This window comes from Colobus angolensis, unplaced genomic scaffold, assembly GCF_000951035.1.
Source record: "Colobus angolensis palliatus isolate OR3802 unplaced genomic scaffold, Cang.pa_1.0 Scaffold7, whole genome shotgun sequence".
NCBI classification, from domain to species: domain Eukaryota; kingdom Metazoa; phylum Chordata; class Mammalia; order Primates; family Cercopithecidae; genus Colobus; species Colobus angolensis.
Genome location: NW_012120709.1, coordinates 9449389 through 9471847, shown reverse-complemented (window position 1 = coordinate 9471847; position 22459 = coordinate 9449389). Strand labels below are relative to the sequence as shown.

The window sequence follows — 22459 nt, the reverse complement described above, 5'->3', positions numbered from 1 at the left end:
CTTGGCCTCCCGAAGTGCTGGGATGACAGGCGTGAGTCACTGCACCCAGCCTCCTAATTTCTTATATATAGACATTTAAATAACCACAAATAAAAAGTAAGTCTTACATTACAAAATTGGGAGATGGTAGAAAAGGTCTAAGGAACCTTGTGTATAAGGACCTCAAACTTCAGAGAATAAATGAATATAACATCATGCAAATCATATTCTATCTATATCAATGCAATTGATCAAAATCAGTACCAAAATATATTAAATATTCTAACCGCTTCAATGTACAGTTGGAAAAAAAGTTTTACTTGTTAAGAGTGAAGGAAGTCCCTGGAAGCAAAACAAAATCTAGATCATTTGCTATGTTAAGCTGAAGGGAACACCAGAAAATTAAGAATTAAAACACTTCACATGTAAAATCTAATTATAATAAAATTAAAAGTTCATTTACCTTAATTATCTGTTCAAATGCTAAGGCAGATTGTAACATCATCGGCCTCTGACTTCGAATCATTTGTTGATCAATAGAATTATAAAAATGTGCCACCTACAAAGTAAAAGTCCAATTCGTAATAATTAATAACTTCATTTTTAATTTTTCTTGATTTTTAATTGTTTGAATGAAAATATTAACTTTTCTCAATCCTAAAATTTAAATAGAAAATAGGTTTTTCATCTACAATAGGGCATTTGTTCATATATTAATATACACAATCAACAAGTAAGTGTTGAGTTCCTACAATTTGCCAATCATGTCCTGAGGTCTGATTAAACATAGATTGTAAAACGTTGTCGCTGGAATCAAGAAGTTCATAATCTCATGGGAAAGAAGGAACTCAGTGAGGCATGTTAAGTGCTAAAAAACTAAATTCTTAATTCCTGCACTTCTCCAAATCCGCTCCTTCTTTTTTCAGTATATGCCACAATAATTTATTCATGTCTCAGACCAAAAATTCTTTGAGATGTCCTTAATGCTTCTCTCATATTCCAAATCAGCAAAAGCCTATTGCCTATACTCTCAAAATATATCTTGAATCCAACCACTTTCCCCAACTCCCATCAATTGCATCCCGATCCACACACTCTCATCTCTCGGCAAGACCAGCACAACAGACTTCCTAACTGGTCTCTCTGCTTCCAATCATGGCCTCTTATAGTCTATTTAAAGCAGCCAGAGTGGTCTTTTTTAAACATATATCACACCTCTTGCCTACACAAAACCTAATGACTTCCCAATACACTTGAGAATAAAACCTCAAAATCCCAAAACCGTCACCTCAAAACTTTCCAATTGTCTCCCAATATACTAAAGAATGAGCCAAACTGGCCTCTTTACTATTATTCTCACCTAACAAGTGAGGCTTCCTTCTAGAATTCTACATCTGCCATTCCCTCTCCCTGGAATAGTCTTCCTCTAGACATTTGCATGGTTCTTTTGCCTACTTTATGTCATGTCTCTTCTCAAACATTACCTCTCCATCAAGGCATACCTAACCTGACCAGTCAGTATAAAATAGCAGTCTTTGTCACAATATCATTATTCTGTTTTATTCTTCTTCAAGGCATTTATCACTATCACTGCCTAACATTGCATTATATATTTAGGTGTTTGTTACCTGTCTCTCCTACTGGAATGATAGCTCTAAGAACAGAACCAAGCAAACAGCAAGCGCTCAATAAACGCTTGTTGAATTAATCAATAAATAGAGATCCTACAAAGAACAGTGGTGGACAAAGAAGGACACTCAACTGCGTTGGTGGAAAAAGGAGAGGTTGAGGGAATAAGATCAAGTGGACACCCTGGGCATTTAAGTCTAAGGCATTCAAGGAGACTGTTAATTTTTATGTCCCCAGCACCTCACAAAATTCTTGGCACATAGTAGATGCTTAAAAAATACTTCTTAACTAATTTTATAGAGATCCTCTTCTTTCCACTAATACATATAAAAATATACTTTATTTGGTGGGGAAAACCCACTGCACTTATTCTGTACCACAAAATAGGCCCAGAAAAAGTACAATCAGGAAAACCAGAAGCAATAGAATAGTATATATTCTATTACAATCTGGCCATACTGCTATCTCTCCAACATTCTACTTTGTACACCCTATTCCAGCTAAATATCTGCTCAGAAATAAAGGAATATATAAATAGATTTTCCCAGGTGTTCTTCCAGGGTAAGTACAAATACCTATGACCATTCATTTTTTGAGCTCCTATTGTGTAAGACTAAATACTTACCATATTAAAGTAAGTAAGCCTCTCTGCTTTTAAGGAGTTGCTCCGACTGAAATGATCACCCAATCCTCTGTGTACTTGAGAAAAATGTATGTACACTCTTCCAGACTCACATCAATCATTCCTCTGAAAAGACTTACTTGCTACTACTTCTATCCCTACCTAGGAAAAGAATTGAAACTCCCTGCCTCTATGCTTTCACAAGACTTCCTGAACATCTGTAATATAGTACTTATAATACATTAAATATTGATCTACTTGTCCATCACTATATTGAAATGAAACAAATATGGGCTCTAGAGTCAGAGAAACTTGATATCAAATCGCAGCTTCATAACTTACTCTCTATGTGGCACTGGGAAAACTTTGTTAAACATCTGATCCCCAATTAGATAAGTGGTACAATGGGGAATTAACTCAAAATAACATAATTAAAGCATCTACCACAAGGCCTGATATTTAATGAGCACTCGATGTTTAGTTTGCTCTCTCCCACTAGACCAGTGATTCTCAACCAAAGCAGAGTTTACCTCAGGGGAACATTTGGCAATGTTAAGAGATATTTTTGATTGGCAGCACTAAACAGATGCTATTGGATATACTGGGTGCAGGACAAGAATGCCAATAAAAAGCATACAAAGCAAAGCACAGCCCCCTAAAAAAAGAATTGATCCAAACTATCGAAAGTAAGGAGGCTAAGAAATTCCGTGCCTGACTATGACAGTAATGTATTCATTTTTGTATCCTCACTACACTATGCATGACAGGGTAGATACTCAATGAATCTTTGTTGAATAAAAGAATAAATGAAAGACCAAATATACAAGATACTGTTCCTGCCGTCTAAAATACAATAATCAAGTCAAGGAAAAGATGAAAAAAAATCAGATACAATATGAGAAGTATTATAATAGTGATTTTCACACTGCCCAAAGAATAAAAATCAACTAAAGAAAGACACAACAGAGAAAGTGACTTGTGAATTGGAAATTAAACAATCACACTGAGTTTTCCAATCAGAGAACAGATTTAAATGCATGGAGATGTGTTCAGATAAAAGCAAAGTTTTATATTACTGAAGCATAGGGTACAGTATGACAGGGAAGTGCATAGGTAGTAAAGGCCAAAACCAGTCAGTTTAGTTGGGTCATGATTAAGAAGGGCCTTGTATGCCATATTATGGAGATACACCGTGAGCCGATAATAGTTGATTTTTAGGCAAGTGACATGATGGCAATGTCACTGAGAAAATGACTAGAAACAGAAACCATTCATCAACCTGATAATTCTTTATGACTCTGCCCCTAGAAGGCAGGCAGAGGACTCCTTAATTAGAAGGTCCTTTAAAACCTATGCAAGTAACATGAAACAAAAGAAGGAAGAATAACATACTATTTTCCAAATGCTTTTTAGAGTGAAAAGCAATAAACAATAACAATTTAATAAATTCCTTATAGGTTACAAAGCAAGTTTTGTAACAGACTCATTTAGTAAACCATAATTTCACAGCTGGCAGTGCTATTCTCTTAGCCTTGGGAAAAAAAAAAAGGCTTTAGCATATTCTAGTCTAATGTAATGAACTCCAAATAGGTAGGTATTCAAAAAATGTAATTTCATACTTGTTTAAGAATAATTGCTTGCTTGCAGAATTTCTGCGCAATGTTTGCAACTTGCTGTATTTTGGCAGGAATAACAAAGCCAAGTGCAGAGAGCTGACGAACTTCTCTCAGAAGAATCACCAAACGATCTGAATAATGCACTTTTAGTGATCCATCATTAGAATCCAATTCCATAATTCGACTACTAGCCTCAATACTACAAAACAAAACAACCTGTTAAGTTTCGTGTTCTTACTGTTTTGACTAATAAACACAATAGTTTTTACAACTTTTCTGTACATCTAATATTAGCTCAAAGTTAAAAAAAATTTTTTTATTATAGCTTTTAAGTTGTGGGTTTTTTCTATATATTATTTCACAAGTCAGATTTTGGAAACAAACTGCAATATCCAAAATATATCATCACATTAATATTTCAACCAAGCAGTTTTAAAGTAAGAAAAATCGATTTCTTAACTTTTCAGCGAAAACTCAAAATTGACATCATACCCACGATAAAGAAAAAATTTTGATTCATTTTCTAAAGATACCTTCAATTGTTTTAAAAAATCAGCATAACTTGCATCTTTAGTACTTTTATTAAAAGATAAATAATATCAAAATGGTAGGAGTAGAGATATTAAAACGTTTCATTCTTCTACCCTTTGTTTCACTACCTAATAATTGTCCTTTTTGTGTGTTTCTTGTAAAGGCTATAATAGCAAATGTTACTTTGGGGAGCTCAAATCAGAATGGATTGCAAAAATGCTGAACTAAGTCCAGCAACAGGTATTATGCTTTCATCACCTTCCTTTAGGATTAGGTTTATATAATCCCTCTTTCTTTTTTTTTTTTTTTTTTGGAGACAGGGTCTTGCTCCAACACCCAGTCTGGAATGCAGTAAAGCAATCATGGCTCACTACAGCCTTGACCTCCCTGAGCTCACGGATTCCTCCCATCTCAGTCTCCTAAATAACTGGGACAACAGGCAAGTCACCATGTTCAGCTAATTTTTTTTGTCTTTTGTAGAGACAGGATTTCACCATGTTGCTCAGGCTGCTCTCAAACTCCTGGGTTTAAGTGATCCTCCCACCTTGGCCTCCCAAAGTACTGGGATTACAGGCATGAGCCATCACACCCAGCCTCATTATTTCAAAACACCCTCACAATTAAGAAAAGTTGCAGATATTACAAGGTAACCTACTCAAAAACAAAGAACAAAAGTATTCAGCTTATTTAATAGCATATAAAACAAAATATAATAAAAAGTAGAATACTTTAAAATGGCTTAAAATGATGATTTAGCCCAAATTTTCCTATATACACATAAAGCATGCCAGTAAACTACTATGGTGACTCTTTTGCCTTTATTCAGGATTGATCTTCAAAGTTAGTTTGTATATACCAGCGTTTCCCAAAATATGTCCAAAAACAGATTGATGATTCTATGGGACAAAAAATAGGTCTAAAAAAGAAAAAACAAAGACAGGAGGCGGGGGGTTCAAAACCAAATGAGAAACGCTGTGTGGAAGGAACAAAGTTAAACAAACTTATTAACAGCAGATCTCAGACCATTGGTATGCTACCATGCTAGTGGACCTCCGCTGAAGCTCTAATGATGAAGTATGCAAATTTTCCAAAATTAGCTGACTAAAGCACTGTGGTTTTTGTTTGTTTGTTTTTTGTTTTTCTTGTTTGGAGTATCTCTCATGTTTTAGGCTCAAACTAGAAGGAGAAAGAACTAAATGGCATAAAATTATAATCATTATGCCCTAACACCCTTCAGTTTCCTCGGTTTTTTCTCCAGAGCCAGAATTCTAGACTTCAAAAGAATTATTCAATTTAAGAGGTACTATTTTTGGCCTAATTATCCTTTGTAGCAGTATAGGGAAAATGAAAACTTCATTTATGGACAAAGTTACTTTTAAAAAGACATGACGAGTTTCTAAAAATAACCACAATAATATGCTGGAGACAGTGGACCTGAGGTACAAAGAAACTGACTTTTTTAAACTATCCATTTTAAATTCCCATTAGAATTAATAAGGTTAATAAAATACATTCAAAATACATTCAATATAACTCAATAAATATTTACCAAAGCCTTATTATGTGGGACACCATGAAGAAATACTCCCTGTCTCAAGGAGTTTAAAAATAATACAATTTTACAGAACTGCAACATTGTTTAAAGTGTATGTGTGTGTGTATAATATTAATGTAAAAAGGTAGAAAAACATATATAAATACCAATAACAAAAAAGCATGAGGGAAGGGCTAATTCTAAAATGGGAATCCCTAATTCTGGGGAATAGACAAGAGAAACAAGAGGGAGGCAGTTAACTAAATCATCAAAGTTTCCAACCATAATGAATTAAAAGTTGATGATCAAAAACCAAAAAAAAAAAAAAAAAATCGAAGAGGAGTAGCAAGTTTGGAAAAAGGAAAAAGATAATTAATTCCATCTGGGTATTTGAATTAATAACATATGGTTTTGGATTTTACAGTTTAATGTATCTATACTTACCACAAACCAGATCTGGAATCAGATAAACCTGACTGAATATCCCTGGACCAATCATCAAACTGTTCTTGTTCGTATAGTTTAAGCTGGTCTAAGAGATCTTCGGCATTTCGATGGAAACATCGAAATCCTGACAAGTCAGATAAAAGAGCCTCTGCAATCTTGATAGTATCATCAACCTTAAAAAGTCAGATTACAAAGATGTGTGCATTATTTAAATTCCAAAAAATTAGCATAAAGTAAGGAGTCCCCTTCTCTGATTCGTGATTCAGAAATTATTTCCCTTTTCATCTACAAATAGTGAAACAGAAGATTTACCAAAGAATATAAAAATATTAACCCCTACTTTGCTTCTGAATTACACAGCCACAGAATAGCAAACACAAGAGGATAACCCATGCAAGGCATAACTCCAAGAATAAAATGGAGGGTAAAGGGAAAGTCAGCCCTCAAAATATCTGTGCCCCAGTGATTTTTCAGAGGAAACTCTGGGAACTTCAGCATCACTCCTAAACACGTTCAGTAATAATTTCAGCCCTTAGCAACATGCTCCGATTAACAGCTCAAATGGTAATTAGGCCAATGGGAATGTCAATTAAGAGACATAAATGCCTTTCCTCCACAACTCTACGGAGAACATTACAGCACCCTGGAAAACTGACTGACAGAATCATTAGGCAGAATATATCAGAAAATAAAACATCAAAAATACAAACCTGAATAAGCAGAAATGTCGAATATGCTGTCTTTTGTAATATTCCATGAGGTCTTGCTCTTACTCACAGACTATAATCAATTAACATTTATTGTACAAGTCTAATGCAAGACATTGGACCACATACTAGTTAGTAAGTCCATACGAGTCTTAGGTCAATTTCAATAGTATTAAAATAATAATTGTTTAAATCTATAAATTGTTGTCACTACCTTAGACCATACCTTTTACCTTTCCTTTTCCTTTCAACCTAAAGTAATTTAGTTACATAAACATACTTGCAGGTAAGACTTTGCAACTACTAAAATTTTACAATAACTTTGTTTTTGAGATAGCATCTCTTTCTGTCATCCACCATGGAGTGCTGTGGCACAATTATGGCTCACTGCAGCCTCAATATCCCAGGCTAAGGTGATCCTCCCACCTCAGTCTCCTGAGTAGCTGGGACTACAGACGTGCACCACCACATCCAGCTCATTTTTGTAAATAATGATTTTTCTTTTTTTACTCAGTGTAAAGGATGTTTTCTTCCTGAATACAGGTATTTCTTTGGAACAACTGCAATTGGAATAAATGATGTACTATCTCTACAGAAAGAAGGAATAGAACCATTAAAACTTCTCTGCATACTTGTTCAGTGTTCGGCATTTTGTATGAAAATTAGATGGCTGTGCCAAGGAAAACAGAGAATATATTTACTACAACTCTAGAGTACCTTCTACATGCCTTAATTTAGCAGATTTTATAATTAGTACTCTTCATCTTTTTATTAAAATAAATACCTTCAATTCCAACTGGCGAACCCAAACTATATTGTTGACAACTTCTGAAAGATTTTTGCCAGAAAGTGGTCCAGATGCATCACCAGGAATTCCTCGGCACCGATTCTCAAAGTCTGATCGAAAATCTATGAAAATTAAATCAAATAAATGATTACAAAGAATTAGTAAAGATTTCCTAAATAACTTCCATGTACCAAGCACTATGTCAAATGCTATAGATAGAAAAATAATGAGTTGGTCCTTACCCCCAAGGACTGTACCATGTATCAAATGTAACAGAGAAGATAATAACTTGTTAATGCAAAAAAACTGTCATTTATAACAGAATAAGTAAATTAATCTTCCACATGAAAATGTCAGAAAAATGTATCTTTAATCCTAAATGGTATGCAACAAAGAAAAAAGTAATATACAAAATTGTTCTCTTAAGCAAACACTATAATCTTATAAACTTTTACCTTTAATTGAGTCCACAAGTCTTGCCAGTAAAGTTTCTCTTTCTAACATCAATTCTTTGCTTATAGTTGGACGCTTTACCAACTCTTTATATTTCAAGAATGCTTGAAGAAGCTAATAGAAAATAAAATAAGTATACGTTCATCCTAACAGATCAACTCAGTAAATATATATCTATATATATATATCTCCTAAATAGCTTAAAAGAAATATTAAAAGTGAAATATCTCAATGTTTTACCTGCTGTGGACTGTCTTGAATTTCTGAAATACAACTTTTCAATTTTCCTGCTATTTTTTGTTCTGCAGGTGCAATAATCTTCTCATATTGAGACACTGCAGCTTTCCACAAGGGCTACACACATTAACAACATTGTCAGACTTTAGTATTTTTTAAATCTGTCTTTAAAAAGAACAACATATTCAGGAAACTATATAGACATAAACAAATATATATACAACCTCAGTATATGGATTATATTGCACAGGATTCAGGCCAGTAAAAGGTTCAAATACTCGAGTGAGGCATATGATTTTCTCTTCACTGGCAGGTAAAAAATAAAGAAGCTTCTCATGAATTGTTCTAACAGCCAAGACCTAAAACGAAGTATTATAAAAACAGAATTTATTTAAATCAAACCATTTGCATAAATAGGTCTAAAATCTAGATATATTGGGCAAGAATTTCTTTAAATTAGGTTCACTAAGAAAAAAATAAAATAAAACTGAAACTCTAATCCAGAGAACTGACACGTGACAACAACAGAGTGATGCTCAAAAACATAACTGTTTCATCACACTAACATTAATAAGTGTGCTCAAATCTCATGAATATATATAAGACCTAAATATTTTAAACTATGTTTAATGTTTAACACAGTTTAAAAAACTGTTTAAACTATATTTACAGCTCATTTAAGTAAATTTTTAGAGCCTACCCTTAATATAGTAATAACTTCTGAGTTTCATTATTCTGCATTAATTTGCACTTCTAATAATGAAATGACATGTTAACAGCCCTATTTTTTATTATTTACAAACAGCTAGGAAACACATACTGTATTTTGAGCTAAAAATTTCCCAACAATCAAAAGGTAATCAAAAAGGTTAAGTGAAAACAATTCCTTCTATTTGAGTTGTAAATCTTAGTATAAACTCATGATTTATTTTTCTCTTGCTAAAAATTTACCTATTAGCAGTTTTGTCTACTGAGAATGCCTAACAGCATTGATAACTAAGTAACAGCACTTCCCCTACAGGTTGTTGTTAAATATCCCCAAAAAAGAATCAGGCTCCTTGAAAAAAATTACTAATTCCAGGTATGAGACATAAAATGTACAACATGGGCTGGACTGGAACACTTTTGGGGGCTTGAAAGCTATCAAAGAAATACTGAAGTTGGTCAGGTGCAGTGGCTCATGCCTATAATCACAGCACTTTGAGAGGCCGAGGTGGGCGGATGACCTGAGGTCAGGAGTTCAAGACCAGCCTGGCCAACATGGCGAAACTCCATCTCTACTAAAAATACAAAAATTAGCCAGGTGTGGTGGCATGCACCTGTAGTCCTAGCTACTCCAGAGGCTGAGGCAGGGGAACTGCTTGATCCTGGGAGGCAGAGGTTGCAGTGAGCCAAAATCACCTCACTGCACTCTAACCTGGGCAACATAGCAAGACTTCATCTCAAAAAAAGTAGAAAGAAAGAAACACTGAAGTCATGTCAAAATGGCATAAGAGGCAACTTGAAGGGGCATTCTCTGTCCAAAAACTGAACAATATGAGTATAATAATAATAATAATAATAATAACTAGAATGGACTGAAACACATAAAATAAAAAAATTAATGGGTTCATAATGACACTATCAAAAAACATTTCATTGGTTACTGATGGAACTTAATATGATGCTAATCTACTTAATGTTCATTGTTCTAAAAAGTGATCAAAAGAAATAAGCAATTATCTATACTGCTGTTTCTATGCAAACTATATTTCAAAGTAACTAAAAAGTTGAAGAAAAAATTCTTCTTATAGAAAAGTCATGACTAATAAAAGCAGAAAGAACACCAGAATTAGAAAATTACCATTTTGTAACTCTTCATGATTAATGACTGCTAAAAGCATTTTTTAAAAGTTGGAAAGCATTATAATGAATTCATCAGACTGATCATACCTGAACCCTCACAGATCAAACTTCACATCACTAAAAATGGGAAAACCTGATACCACATACGTCCTGATACAGCAAGGTGAGAAATGCTATATGGCATAAAAAGGGGGAAACTTTTAAATTAAAAATGTCTCAGGAGACCTATCAACGAAATACAATGGGTGCACCTTGTTTGCAACCTCATTCAAGTAAACCAACTATTTACAAATTTCTGAGAAAATCAGGATAAATACATGCTGGCTAGATATAAAAACATATTAAGAAATTATTGTCATTTTGTTGGCTGTGATAATGGCATTGTGGTTATGTTTTAAGGGTGGAAGTATATAATATCTCTGCTTTAAAAATATTCCAGTAAAAAAAAAAGATTAGGGGAAAGGCAGGGAAAAACAAAGATGAGACAAGAACTGAATAATGTCAATGACTATTAAAATTGAATGGTGGATACATGGACAGTCATTATACTGTTTTACTTTTTAATACGTTTGAAATATTTCATCTTTAAAAAGTTGGTTTGTTTGTTTGTTTTTTTTAAGTCTCCAGTAAAGAACTATAGTTCTTCTAAGCAAGGCAGGAAGGGTCAGTTTTGCAATCTCTAAGTAATCTCATTTTGCCTGTCCCTGTAAGCTAAATATATGTTCTTTACTGAAACTCATAACTTGTGTAAATTAAGCAATTGTTTCAAATATTTCCACTGAATACCACTTAAAAAGTTGTCCCGACTTAAAAACAATTGCAATAGCCAAAAGATGCCCTGAAAGCTTCCATACATGGTCAAGTGGGCTGATTATCTTTTTACAATAAAGAACAAAATATAAGCTCACAACTATCAAGTTGACCAGTCTCACACCAAATAAAAAGAAAGGATGTGGAAATTGGCCCCAACAAGAACTTTAATTCCTGTTCTCTCACAAAATGAATTTCCAGCAGATGTATAGGGCTTATTGATTATAAAATACATTTACAAACAAGCGTAGACATACTTTACATTTAAAGACAAAGATCTAGATAATCAAATTGATACCTCTTCAAGGCGTTTGCCAAGTTTGTCAAGTGTTTCTGGAAAATATTTTTCATTTTTCCATGGATGAGGAACATAGCGCTGCCACACCTGACCTGTTAGATGATTACAGACTATCACCCACTGTTCACAAATTGAAATACCAGCTTTCAGACTTTCTTTCACAAGATAATAAGCATCTTCCCATAGGTTCAAAGTTCCCAACTTTTTCTGAACAAACCTTCCAAATGAACCACCTAATAAAACATCAAGCAAAGAGTTTAATGGAAATAAATGTGTTTTTATAGAATAATTATAAAATACATGCTTATCACAATATTTTAAAAATATACAAATTAACAAACTAAGGATCTATGAAATATCACGTGCACACCCTTAGACTACCACTCTCAGTAACAAATATTTTTAAAATCACACACACATATTGCTTTGCATTTTTGCATCTTCCAATTTTCAATATACCATTACACCTTTTAAGTATAGAAATGTATATACAATTTCCTCAAAGCTGCAGAGCCTACTGTATGGATACTGCATTATGTAAACAATCCTTAATTGCTATTTACTTCTGCTTACCACAAACAATGCTGCAATAAATATATTTGTACATATAACTTTATGTACTTATCTGATATTTCCTTATGAAAATAATGGCAAGGGTATTTTCAAGGTCAAAATATTTAATATTAACAAATAAGCCTATATACTTTATTTTTCAGTTTATTTCAAAATAGCCTAAATATACGCATAGATACTAAAAATCTATGTAAATTTGGTTAGATTAATGATTCAAAGAATTTGACACATATGATTTATACTACCCAACTATATACAAATATCTATTTAAATAATTCTACATGATTTGCTTTAAGACTTACTCTCAATTACAGTATTACATAAAGGAGCATTTTAAGTAAGGACTTAAATGACAAAAAGAAAACAAAATAAGACAGGTTTTCGAAATTCCAAAAGTTCGTTTTTTTACTAGTACCTATGATGTCTAAGAGATGCAACATTCGTGACTCAGGATAATGATCATGTTCTGTTTGTCTCCACACATCATCTACAACATCCTGAGTAGTCTCCACCAAGTCGACAACTTCTAATAAGGATAGACTGTCCAAGTTATAAAACTCCTAGAACAAAAATGCACTAATTTTTAAACATAATTATATTTGTACCTCGGGTAATATAATCAAAATGTTCCCAGGCCTTTTCAACTGCCACAAGTCTAACATTTGCCATATTATTTTCTCCTCCTTTTTCTAACAGCTGATAACTACTTCCATATGCAAATACCCTATAATTTCCCCTCAAACATAAATGTCATGAAAAGACAAAATATAAACATTATAAAACGTCTACTCATTCATTTACACAATTGGCCTAATTTTCTTTACATTTTGATTTTTTAAAAGTTACCCAATAAAGGTGATCTCAACTCTACATATGCACTACCCACTGTAGTTCACATGTCTTTATTCATTCATTATTAATTCACAATATTATGTTTAATCACACAACCACAGTCAAGATTTATCATGCTATTTTTATCACTGTTACCCAAAAAAGCTTAAAACCATTTAAAACATTCTATTAAAATATTATTGAAATAATAGTGGAAAGGAGTAGAAAATTAATATATATTTGTTTTGAAAAGAATAGACTTTTTATGTTCATACTTAAAATGGTTACTCAATTTCAATGTAGACACATAAAGGAATAATCAATTAAATAAGCATAAAACTAAGATTTTTTATATTTCAGATTACTTCAAAATGCTAATTTGAACAAAGTGAACACCCATTCAAAAGAACACATTACCTGTACATGGATAAACCTGTTATATTTGTTTTTCACTATGTACCTGCAGAAAAGTAATTTTGGGGTTTTATTGCTTTTTGGGTTTTTTTTCAGATGGAGTCTCACGCTGTCACCCAGGTTGGAGTGCAATGGCACAATCTCCACTCACTGCAACCTCTACCTCCCAGGTTCAGGCGATTATCCTGCCTCAGCCTCCCGAGTAGCTGGGATTACAGGCGCCCACCACTATTCCCGGCTAATTTTTGTATTTTTAGTAGAGACGGGATTTCACTGTGTTGGCCAGGCTGGTCTCGAACTCCTGACCTCAAGTGATCTGCCCACCTCAGCTTCCCAAAGTGCTGGGATTACAGGTGGGAGCCACCACGCCCAGGCGTAATTTCGTTATTGAGAAAAAGATTTTATGGAGATTAGAATTAACTAAGTTTTGGATTTCTCAATTCATTTTACATACATAACTTAAACTTTTCTACATATAATCTATTTTGTTCACAATCATCAAGTAGATTTCAAAACAGAGGAGAGACTATAAAAATTGAATCCTAAAGTACTTTTATAAGAAGCCCAATATATAACTATGTATGAATCACATACTCTTGCAATTGTTTCAAATAATTCTTTAAAATAATTGGCTCTTTCTTTACTAATCTGTTTATTTCCACGGTGAGCTTGTTCTATCCAAAACTGGAATTCATCACTTGGTGTAAGGATACCTGTAAAAGTCAAGAGGGGAAAAAAATGGTATAGAATATCAGAGAAAAAAAATGAATACAAAACAGCACAGCAGCAAAATATTTGAGTCATCTAACACATATGCTCCTAGCTGAGGTCAAACAGGTGACACTTCCTTATTGTTTCCTATTTTATACTATAAACAAGTCTCCTTTTATAACTTTAAAAAGTTATAAACTTAGTGCCACATTTTTCAGATCTGTGTGCTTTTTGTTAGTGATTCGGTTTAAAATGGCCCCCCAAAAAAGTACTAAATTGCTGTCTAGCATTCCAAATCACATGAAGGTTGTAATGTGCCTCACAGAAAAAATACATGTTAGTTAAGCTTCATTCAGGCATGAGTTACAGTGCTGTTAGCCATGAAGTCAATGTTAATGAATCAATAATATATATGAATTAAAGTGTCTTTAAACAGAAAATAAAAAAAAATAAGGTTATGTATTGATCAGTTGATGAGATGTTGTGACCAGGGGCTCAAAGGAATCTAACCCTGTACTGCTCCTAGGAACAAAGGTTCAATATTCACTAACTCAGTGTTTACAGTGACTTTATAGAACATAACTACTGCCTTGGCACTTTGGGAGGCCTAGTAGTGAGGATCCCTTGAGGCCAGCAGTTTGACACCAGCCTGGGCAACAGACCAAGACCCCATCTCTACAAGAACTAAAATAAATTAGCCAGTGGATAGTGGTATGCACGTGTAATTCTAGCTACTCTGGAGGCTCAAGCTAGATTGCACATTATTAACAATTATAATTTCCTCTTCTCCATATCCACATAAATCTACTCATTTTTTTAAACCAAAGCTTAGAGAAATTCCTAAAGTATTTGAAGAAATCTATAAAGAAATATGTTCATTTACTAATGTACTAATGAGACAATCATGTTGTATTTTCTTTTATTAAGCTATGGTGATATACCTCGTGTGTCATCTTCCTTAAATTTCAATTTTGTTAAGTTAGTGTCTGATCTTCGTAGAACTATACCCAACCCAGCTTCTAGTTCACTCAAAAGATTCTGAAGTTTGGGATCAAAATTTCTGCTCCATTCCTGATCCTAAATAAAAACAGACAAGAGCAACCAAGATTGATCAAAATTTTGCTAATCAAATTGGCTTCCCAAAACACTGTACAAACACCCATTTTTCTTAAAGCCTGCCACTACCTTCACTTCATAAGAAGAATAAAAAGTCCTCTCAACAGTTAAAACTATAAAAAGCATCTAATGTAGAAATGTTAAGAGTTGATGTGGATTGCATTTTATACTTTTCTCCGATTTCTCTATTTTTTACCACAACTTACATTAAAATTTAAGTTTAAAAAAAGTTAAGAAATTTTAATTAAAATTGAAACACTAATAATATTAACAGTAAAAACAGATATTTATGTTTATATGAAAACATTTCTCCAAATACCTCAGTTAAAAAAAAAATGACAGCTACTTTTCTCACCTTTAACAACATTGGTGCGAATATTTGCCGTACTGCTTGGTAAAGGGAACTAATAGGTGACTCTAACATAGATGAAACAAGAATGTTATCATGTAGATTCTCATCGGTAATTACTTCAGGCCGCAGCTTGAAAAACACCAGCACTTTATCTTTGGTGTCACCAAACTCAATCTAAAGTGACAAATGATTTTTAATGTTATCGTCATAAAATTTAATAGTTGAAAAACAGGTATACAAAGTTGTATCACTATAATTATACTTCTTGGAAAAAAATAGTTACTTTAAAAATAAATATATTAAAACCAATTTATCTCTTCTCTCCTTAAGAATACTTCAATTTAAAAATTTCTTCCCACTTACATTAGATCATAAAGTCACTTTGATAAGTTATTTATAAACATAAAACAATATATACATTATTGACTGCTAACTATTCCATTCCAGGCAGATTCCATTCCAGCCAGATTCCATTCCAGCCAGATTCCATTCCAGCCAGAATCAGTAATAGTACAGATGAAAACTGTAAGCTCCAGGTACACAATGAACAGTGTATTTCTCTAGTAACCCAGAAAGTCTATAACTAAATGTTAATTACCCCCTTACCTAGAAAAAGCATTTTAAAAGGTGCTTTTAAAAGTATACAGGCACTCAAAACTACAAAAATGAATTTAAGTTGTCTATCTCCTAAAATTAACTTTATCTTAACTGAAAATTTTTCCTTAAAGAGTTCAGAGCATAAAACTTTTTTGTTAAATTGTCACATAGCTAGATTATTTTAAATCAGAACCAGATGAACTCAATTGGAATTCATTACAGCAACCTTGTTTAAAATAGGTCAGTTCACAGTAATTAGTTCATTAGCTGAGAAGTATACTAGTCAAAGGAAGTTTTTGCATTTTACACACATTTTCAGTTATTCTCATTTATTTTTTCAGGAAAAGAAGTCTAAGAATTAAAAAGCTTTCAAACAAGGGCACTTCTGTGTATGAAGAACAGCTATGGGTCTCACGCCACTTTTTTCTATCCAAAAAATTACATTTTTGGCTGCTGGAAAGGAGCTGAAACTTTCTGTTACTGCTCAAACGTTTATAATATTTCATGACACACAAAAAGTATATGAAAATCCACATCAGGGTCCATAAAGTTTTGTTAGAACATAGCCATTCCCATTCAATTACATGTATTATTACAAAGTTGATTACATGTCTGCTTTCACACTCAAAGGCCAAGTTGTAGCTGCAATGGAGCCCTTGTTGCCTACAATATTATCTGGCCCATTACAGAAAAACCTGTGTCCTAAAGCATAAACCAGATCACAGCTCTCTCTTTCTTAAGATTACCAATAACTGCCTATTTCAATTTAAATGGTGTACAAGGTCCTAAATGATCAGCCTATACCTTATTCTCCCTTCTCATCTACCACAACGTTCCTTCATACCATAAACTTCAGCCACCACTCTGGGTTTTTTCTTCTTGCCCCTCGAAACTAAGTTAAAACCCAGCTCAGGGCCTTGGTACTTACAGTTTCTTTAGCTTAGAACACCCTTCCCCCAGATTATGTCTGCCTGCAACTCATCATTCAAATCTCACTTCAAAGATAACTAATCCAGAGACGTATTATCTCCCACCCTATATATATCTGTAGTTCCCCACCCCACTCCATCACTACTATAACATTATTTTTATCTTAACGGCACTTATCAATACCCAAAATGATGTTACATATATCTGTAGCATGCGTTTAGCCTACCTTTGTCCATTCCAATGTTACTCCTTTAAGATATGGACTCTGTGCTCATGGTTTTGTCCCCAGTACTAGTAGGTAGTCAATAAATATTTGCTGACTTATTAACTTATTGAACCATGCTAACTATCAGACATCTGAAGTACAACTGAAGACATAACAAAATATTTTCAAAAATGACTAAAAACCTGCAGTGATGTGTACAACTAGAAATAACAGATACATCGTTGGGCTTTACTATTAATAGCTTTAACTTAAAAAAAAAAGAAAGTTCTAACTTCAACTTTCAAATACCCAAGCTAAGACACACTTTCACAAATCCAAACCCCTATCCATCTTTTCTACTGCATTCTATCTGAACTTTCAGTGGCATTTACAACAGTGTGCCCTGATTTTATCATTTGCTGAGTATATGTCATCCTAAGCCACTAGAGTGAGTCTAGGAAAGGCAGAAAGCAGGGGGCTCTACCCTGAATTACACTATCTATTGGAGCAAAAGAAAAGTTAACATTTAGGTTGTAACTTTTGTCCCTTACTTTCCTCAGCCATAAAATAAGAATAAGAATAGTTCCTATCTTACAGTGTTGTTATGGATATTAAATGAACGAATACATATAAAGTACTTAGAACAGTGCTTGACAGAGTTTAAAGTGAAAATAAATGTTAGCTATGATTATCCATCCTTTTTATATCTTCGTAAATCCATCAAGCCTGGCAAAGTGCCTTCCATATATTGAGTTCAAAGTAAATGTGTATTAAATACAATCGAATTAAACCTAAGAATAAAGATAGTGAATGGGGTGAATGATTCAATCATCCTATAAAAATGCCCTGAAGCCAGGCGCGGTGGCACACGCCTGTAATCCCAGCACTTTGGGAGGCCAAGGTGGGTGGATCATCTGAGGTCAGGAGTTCAAAACCAGCCTGACCTACTTGGTGAAACCCAGTTTCTACTAAATACAAAAAATTAGCCGGGTGTGGTGGTACATGCCCTATAATCCCAGCTACTTGGATGGCTGAGGCAGGAGAATCGCTTGAACCCGGGAGGCAGAGGTTGCAGTGAGCGGAGATTGCACCATTGCACTCCAGTCTGGGCATTAAGAGCGAAACTCCATCTTAAAAAAAAAAAAGGCACTGAATGCTTTTGCTGAGTGTCGAAAACTCTGCCACACCTAGGGATAAGGGTGAACGCAAGAGGAAGAGGTTGAAAATATGTCTTTGTTTTATTAACTTAAATCTATTTACTGAGTCCCCTTTACTGTGTCAGGCAATTTTCTTCTGTGTTTTTCTTTTAGGTTTATATATATAAGCCCTGATTGCAAATGCAACCCATTTTTTAAGCAATCCTGCCAGTGGAGGGTGCAGTGTAATTAATAAATCAGTATATCACATGTTGTACACCAATAAAGAATTCAAACTTTATTTTGAAATATATCATTTCGCAAAAATTTAAATTCCTAACTAATCTTTCCTTTGGGCAATGTTAAAATCAGAGGCTGATCCAAAAAAGATAGACTAGAATTTGTCTCAAAAAAACCTCAAAAGGGGGAGAGAGAAAAAATAAAAATAACTAAGTAAATGTTTTCTTTGTAGTTATAACGTATCTGTAGTCTTTCTTAAAAAGCAGAATATAGGCCGGGCGCGGTGGCTCATGCTTGTAATCCCAGCACTTTGGGAGGCCAAGGAGGGCGGATCACTTGAGGTCAGGAGATGGAGACCAGCCTGGCCAACGTGGTGAAACCCCTGTCTCCACTGAAAATACAAAAATTAGCCAGGCGTGGTGGTGCGCGCCTGCTACTTGGGAGGCTGAGGCACGAGAATCGATTGAACCCAGGAGGCGGAGGATGCAGTGAGCAGAGATCGCGCCACTACACTCCAGCCTAAGCGACAGAGTAAGACTCCGTATAAAAATTTAAAATAAAATAAAATCTAATTGCTTCTATTCAGATGTGTGGAAGGGAAATCTGCTTTGGTCAGGTAGGATGCAAAGCTTGGAAACTATATGCTTAAGCACGAGGCCAAAGCAGCTAAGCCAATAATGCAGGAGAAGTGGAGACAGCCTTGCGTTCCTGAAAATGATCCGGTTGGTAAAGCTAGAGTGTGACCCGACATCCCTCTGGCTGGGCCTGGGAACTTGAAGAGTGGTCAGGGGTCAGGCAGGAGTGCAAGGAACCGTACCGTGTTGGAAAAGGAGATTCCGGCGTCGGATCGCTGCACCCTGAGGAGCATCTGGTTACCGTCATCCAAGAAGTTGTTGATTTCAAGACAGTTGCACAACAGTGGCTGATCCCAGAGTTCAGACATCAGCCCGAAGTAATTCTGGGTAGTAGTGAAGATGAAGAGCTTCCGAACGTCCGCAGTCCCGTTCGCCATGATTGGAAGGGGTGAAGGGAAGTTGGGGGTAGGGGGAAGGAAGAAGAAACCAGTCCAGAGGGAAGTGAAGGGAAGAGAGGAGCTTGGCTCAAACCCCTAGTCCGACCGCGAGACCGCAGAGCTTCGCTGTTGCCAGGGGTAGTCGCTATGGCGACGGAGCGCTACGGCCGCGTCACTGGCGGCGCGCGGTGGGCGTTGCCTTCCCGGGGCAGGCGCACGCAAAGCTCGCAGAGGCGATCGACCGCCTCGGAGCTCCTCAGCGGCTCCCTGCGGTCATCGATTTTAAGGGGTTTGTACAAGTTTGTGTTGGCTCTCAAACATGCCTTTTATTTTTCTTACTGATTTCTTATCACGCATAGTCAGAAGAAAGACATCTAGCCTTCAAGTACAGCAGGGTGATCTACATTTAGGAGAGCTGGGTTCCAGTACTCCCTCTCCACGTGCACCTGGTAGCAAACCAGTCTGTCAGCGTCAAGGTACACATCTGTAAGAGGGGTAAATACTTTCTTACAACCTGGAGTGTAGTGCGGATTATAAGAGATCACTATTTAAAAATCGCTTTTTAGAGAGGCTTATAAAGAATATGAATTCAATACAATGTTAATTTACTTTCTCAATCGCCCTCTGTTCCTTTCTGTGCTGCTGCCATTTCCCAACATTGTTTTTTCTCCTATAATTAATTTTAGAAAAATTTAATCAGCGATTTTTTTCATTGCAATCATTACCCGAACACAACCATATTTGTAAAATAGCTAAAATGTACAATGATACTTTTTAGCTTATTTTATAACAACCGCAACCAAATTCTGTGAAAATACGGATATGAAAACAGTCTTTGTCATTTTCTACCCCATGGCATAAATATAAACTATTAAACTGCCGGTCATTCATCTGAACATTCCTCAAACACTCTCAATTCAGTAATTCTCTTCTAAAAATATTTACTACATACTATTAGGTTGGTTCAAACGTAATTGCGGTTTTTTGGCAAGAACTGTAATTACTTTTGCACCAGTCTAACACAATTTGCCAAGTACCGAACTAGGCCCTTGGGACACAGTTCCTGCCCCCAGGAAGTGTTTGCTGTAGTCATTCATCACCTCAGCTCTGGTTTGGCCTAAGATCCTAGGGTACATAAACATATACAGATTTTTTGTTTGCACTTAATAACTTCCCCTTAAAATTATATTGTTTGAGAATTAGAAGGAGAGTCCTTTCATCTGCTGAGCAACTTAAGATTTTGGAGTGGGAACTTAAAAAAGGTGAACTGCTCTAAATTATAAAAGGAAATGAATGTAAATTCTCATGAAATATCCAAACGGTGGGAGATGGGAGTCTGGCCACTGGATGGGAAAACATCCAAACAGTGATATGGAATGCTGATCACTGGGTGGGGAAAAAAATCCTAACAGGAACCCAAGATGACTGTGTAGCTAATAAAAAGATTTTGAAAGCCAAAGTGACCACTATGGTTACAGAGTTTCTTGCTCTGCAGTGGGCATTATCACTCTTACCAAAGTCTTCAGGAAAGTCTCCATTACCCACAAGCGCTCGGTCTGGTGAGTTGTTTCGGTGGAAATGTATGAAATGGCTGAATCAAGCTTCCATAACAATATGGTGAATAAAAAGGCAATACATGTAGGAAGATGAGTCTAGAAAGCAGATGAGATCATGAGTATGTCATCCTCCCAAGAATTTTTAGAACTCTTGAGGAAGCTTCGGGCTTCCACAAACCATGAAATTCAAGTTTAACACCAATCTCAAACACGGAAGCTCCCGTTGACATGTAAACCCCATGAAAAAGAGGTTTTGTGTTTCCTTTTCACTACTATATATGAAAAATGAAGAATAGAGTGGGAAGAAAAGACAGGTACGGACTTTATTTATTGTATCAAGCATACAATAAAGAAGAAAGAACCTCACAGATTAAATAACTTACACAAAAACACAGAGATGGTAAGTGGTAGAACCAAGATTCATACCAAAATCCAATTCTGAGCCAATCTCTATACACCATATCACAGTGATAGCCAGATATCCACCAAAATCTATTTTTCCCTTCCATAGCTACCATCCAGGTGTGTCCATGTGACTAATTCTCACCAATAAAATGTGAGAAGAAGTAATGTGTGTGTCTTCAGGGCAAAGTTTTAAAGAAGTGAGAGTACCTTTACCTTTTGCCAGCTGGATGCACATAACAACAAAGCAACAGGGATGGCAAAACTTTCAAAGAGTGGGACCCTAGGACCCTGAATCACAGTGTGGAATAATGTCTGCAGTTGTTAAATAAGCAAGAAATAACCTTTGTTGTGTATGAGGCATTATACATTAAACTGTGTGAGGCTATTTTTATGGCAATTTAGGCTACTCTAACCAAAAGAGTAATTGATATCCATATTGTAGTAATGATTTTTTTTTTAATGTGGGGCATTGGTTTAGCAGTTGGCTGGCAGGTGGCATAAAAACAGGAAGGGAAGGCCCAAAACTTTCTGAGCCCAGGTTTCCTAATTTTGTCCTATATGCCATTTCCGAAGCTTTTTGGTGACCTTTTTATACTTTATACTTTAAAAAATTATTTTTTACTTAAAATATTACTGACAGGCACAGTGGCTCACGCCTGTAATCCCAGCACTTTGGGAAGCTGAGGCAGGCAGATCACGAGGTCTGGAGTTCGAGACCAGCATGGCCAACATGGTGAAACCCCGTCTCTACTAAAAATACAAAAATTAGCTGGGCACAGTGGTACATGCCTGTAATTCCAGCTACTCAGGAGGCTGAGGCAGAAGAATAGCTTGAACCTGGGAAGCAGGAGTTGCAGTGAGCCTAGATCGCGCCACTGCACTGCAA

The 22459-nt window shown here is 35.2% G+C and overlaps 1 protein-coding gene across 1 annotated transcript in view; it reads right to left on the bottom strand.

Annotated features, from left to right (window-relative positions):
- DYNC2H1 (dynein, cytoplasmic 2, heavy chain 1) overlaps positions 1-19756 on the bottom strand; it is a 377952-nt gene extending 358196 nt beyond the window's left edge. The window contains exons 1-13 of the mRNA XM_011927022.1: positions 19418-19756; positions 15496-15666; positions 14966-15101; positions 13908-14026; positions 12484-12628; positions 11496-11728; positions 8767-8901; positions 8546-8659; positions 8308-8419; positions 7850-7974; positions 6356-6531; positions 3850-4045; positions 443-538 (exon numbers count right to left, since the gene is read on the bottom strand). Coding sequence (XP_011782412.1) covers positions 443-538; positions 3850-4045; positions 6356-6531; positions 7850-7974; positions 8308-8419; positions 8546-8659; positions 8767-8901; positions 11496-11728; positions 12484-12628; positions 13908-14026; positions 14966-15101; positions 15496-15666; positions 19418-19612 — 1953 coding nt within the window. The 5' untranslated portion in view covers positions 19613-19756. The remainder of the gene's footprint in view (positions 1-442; positions 539-3849; positions 4046-6355; positions 6532-7849; positions 7975-8307; positions 8420-8545; positions 8660-8766; positions 8902-11495; positions 11729-12483; positions 12629-13907; positions 14027-14965; positions 15102-15495; positions 15667-19417) is intronic.
- Positions 19757-22459: the final 2703 nt, after the last annotated feature.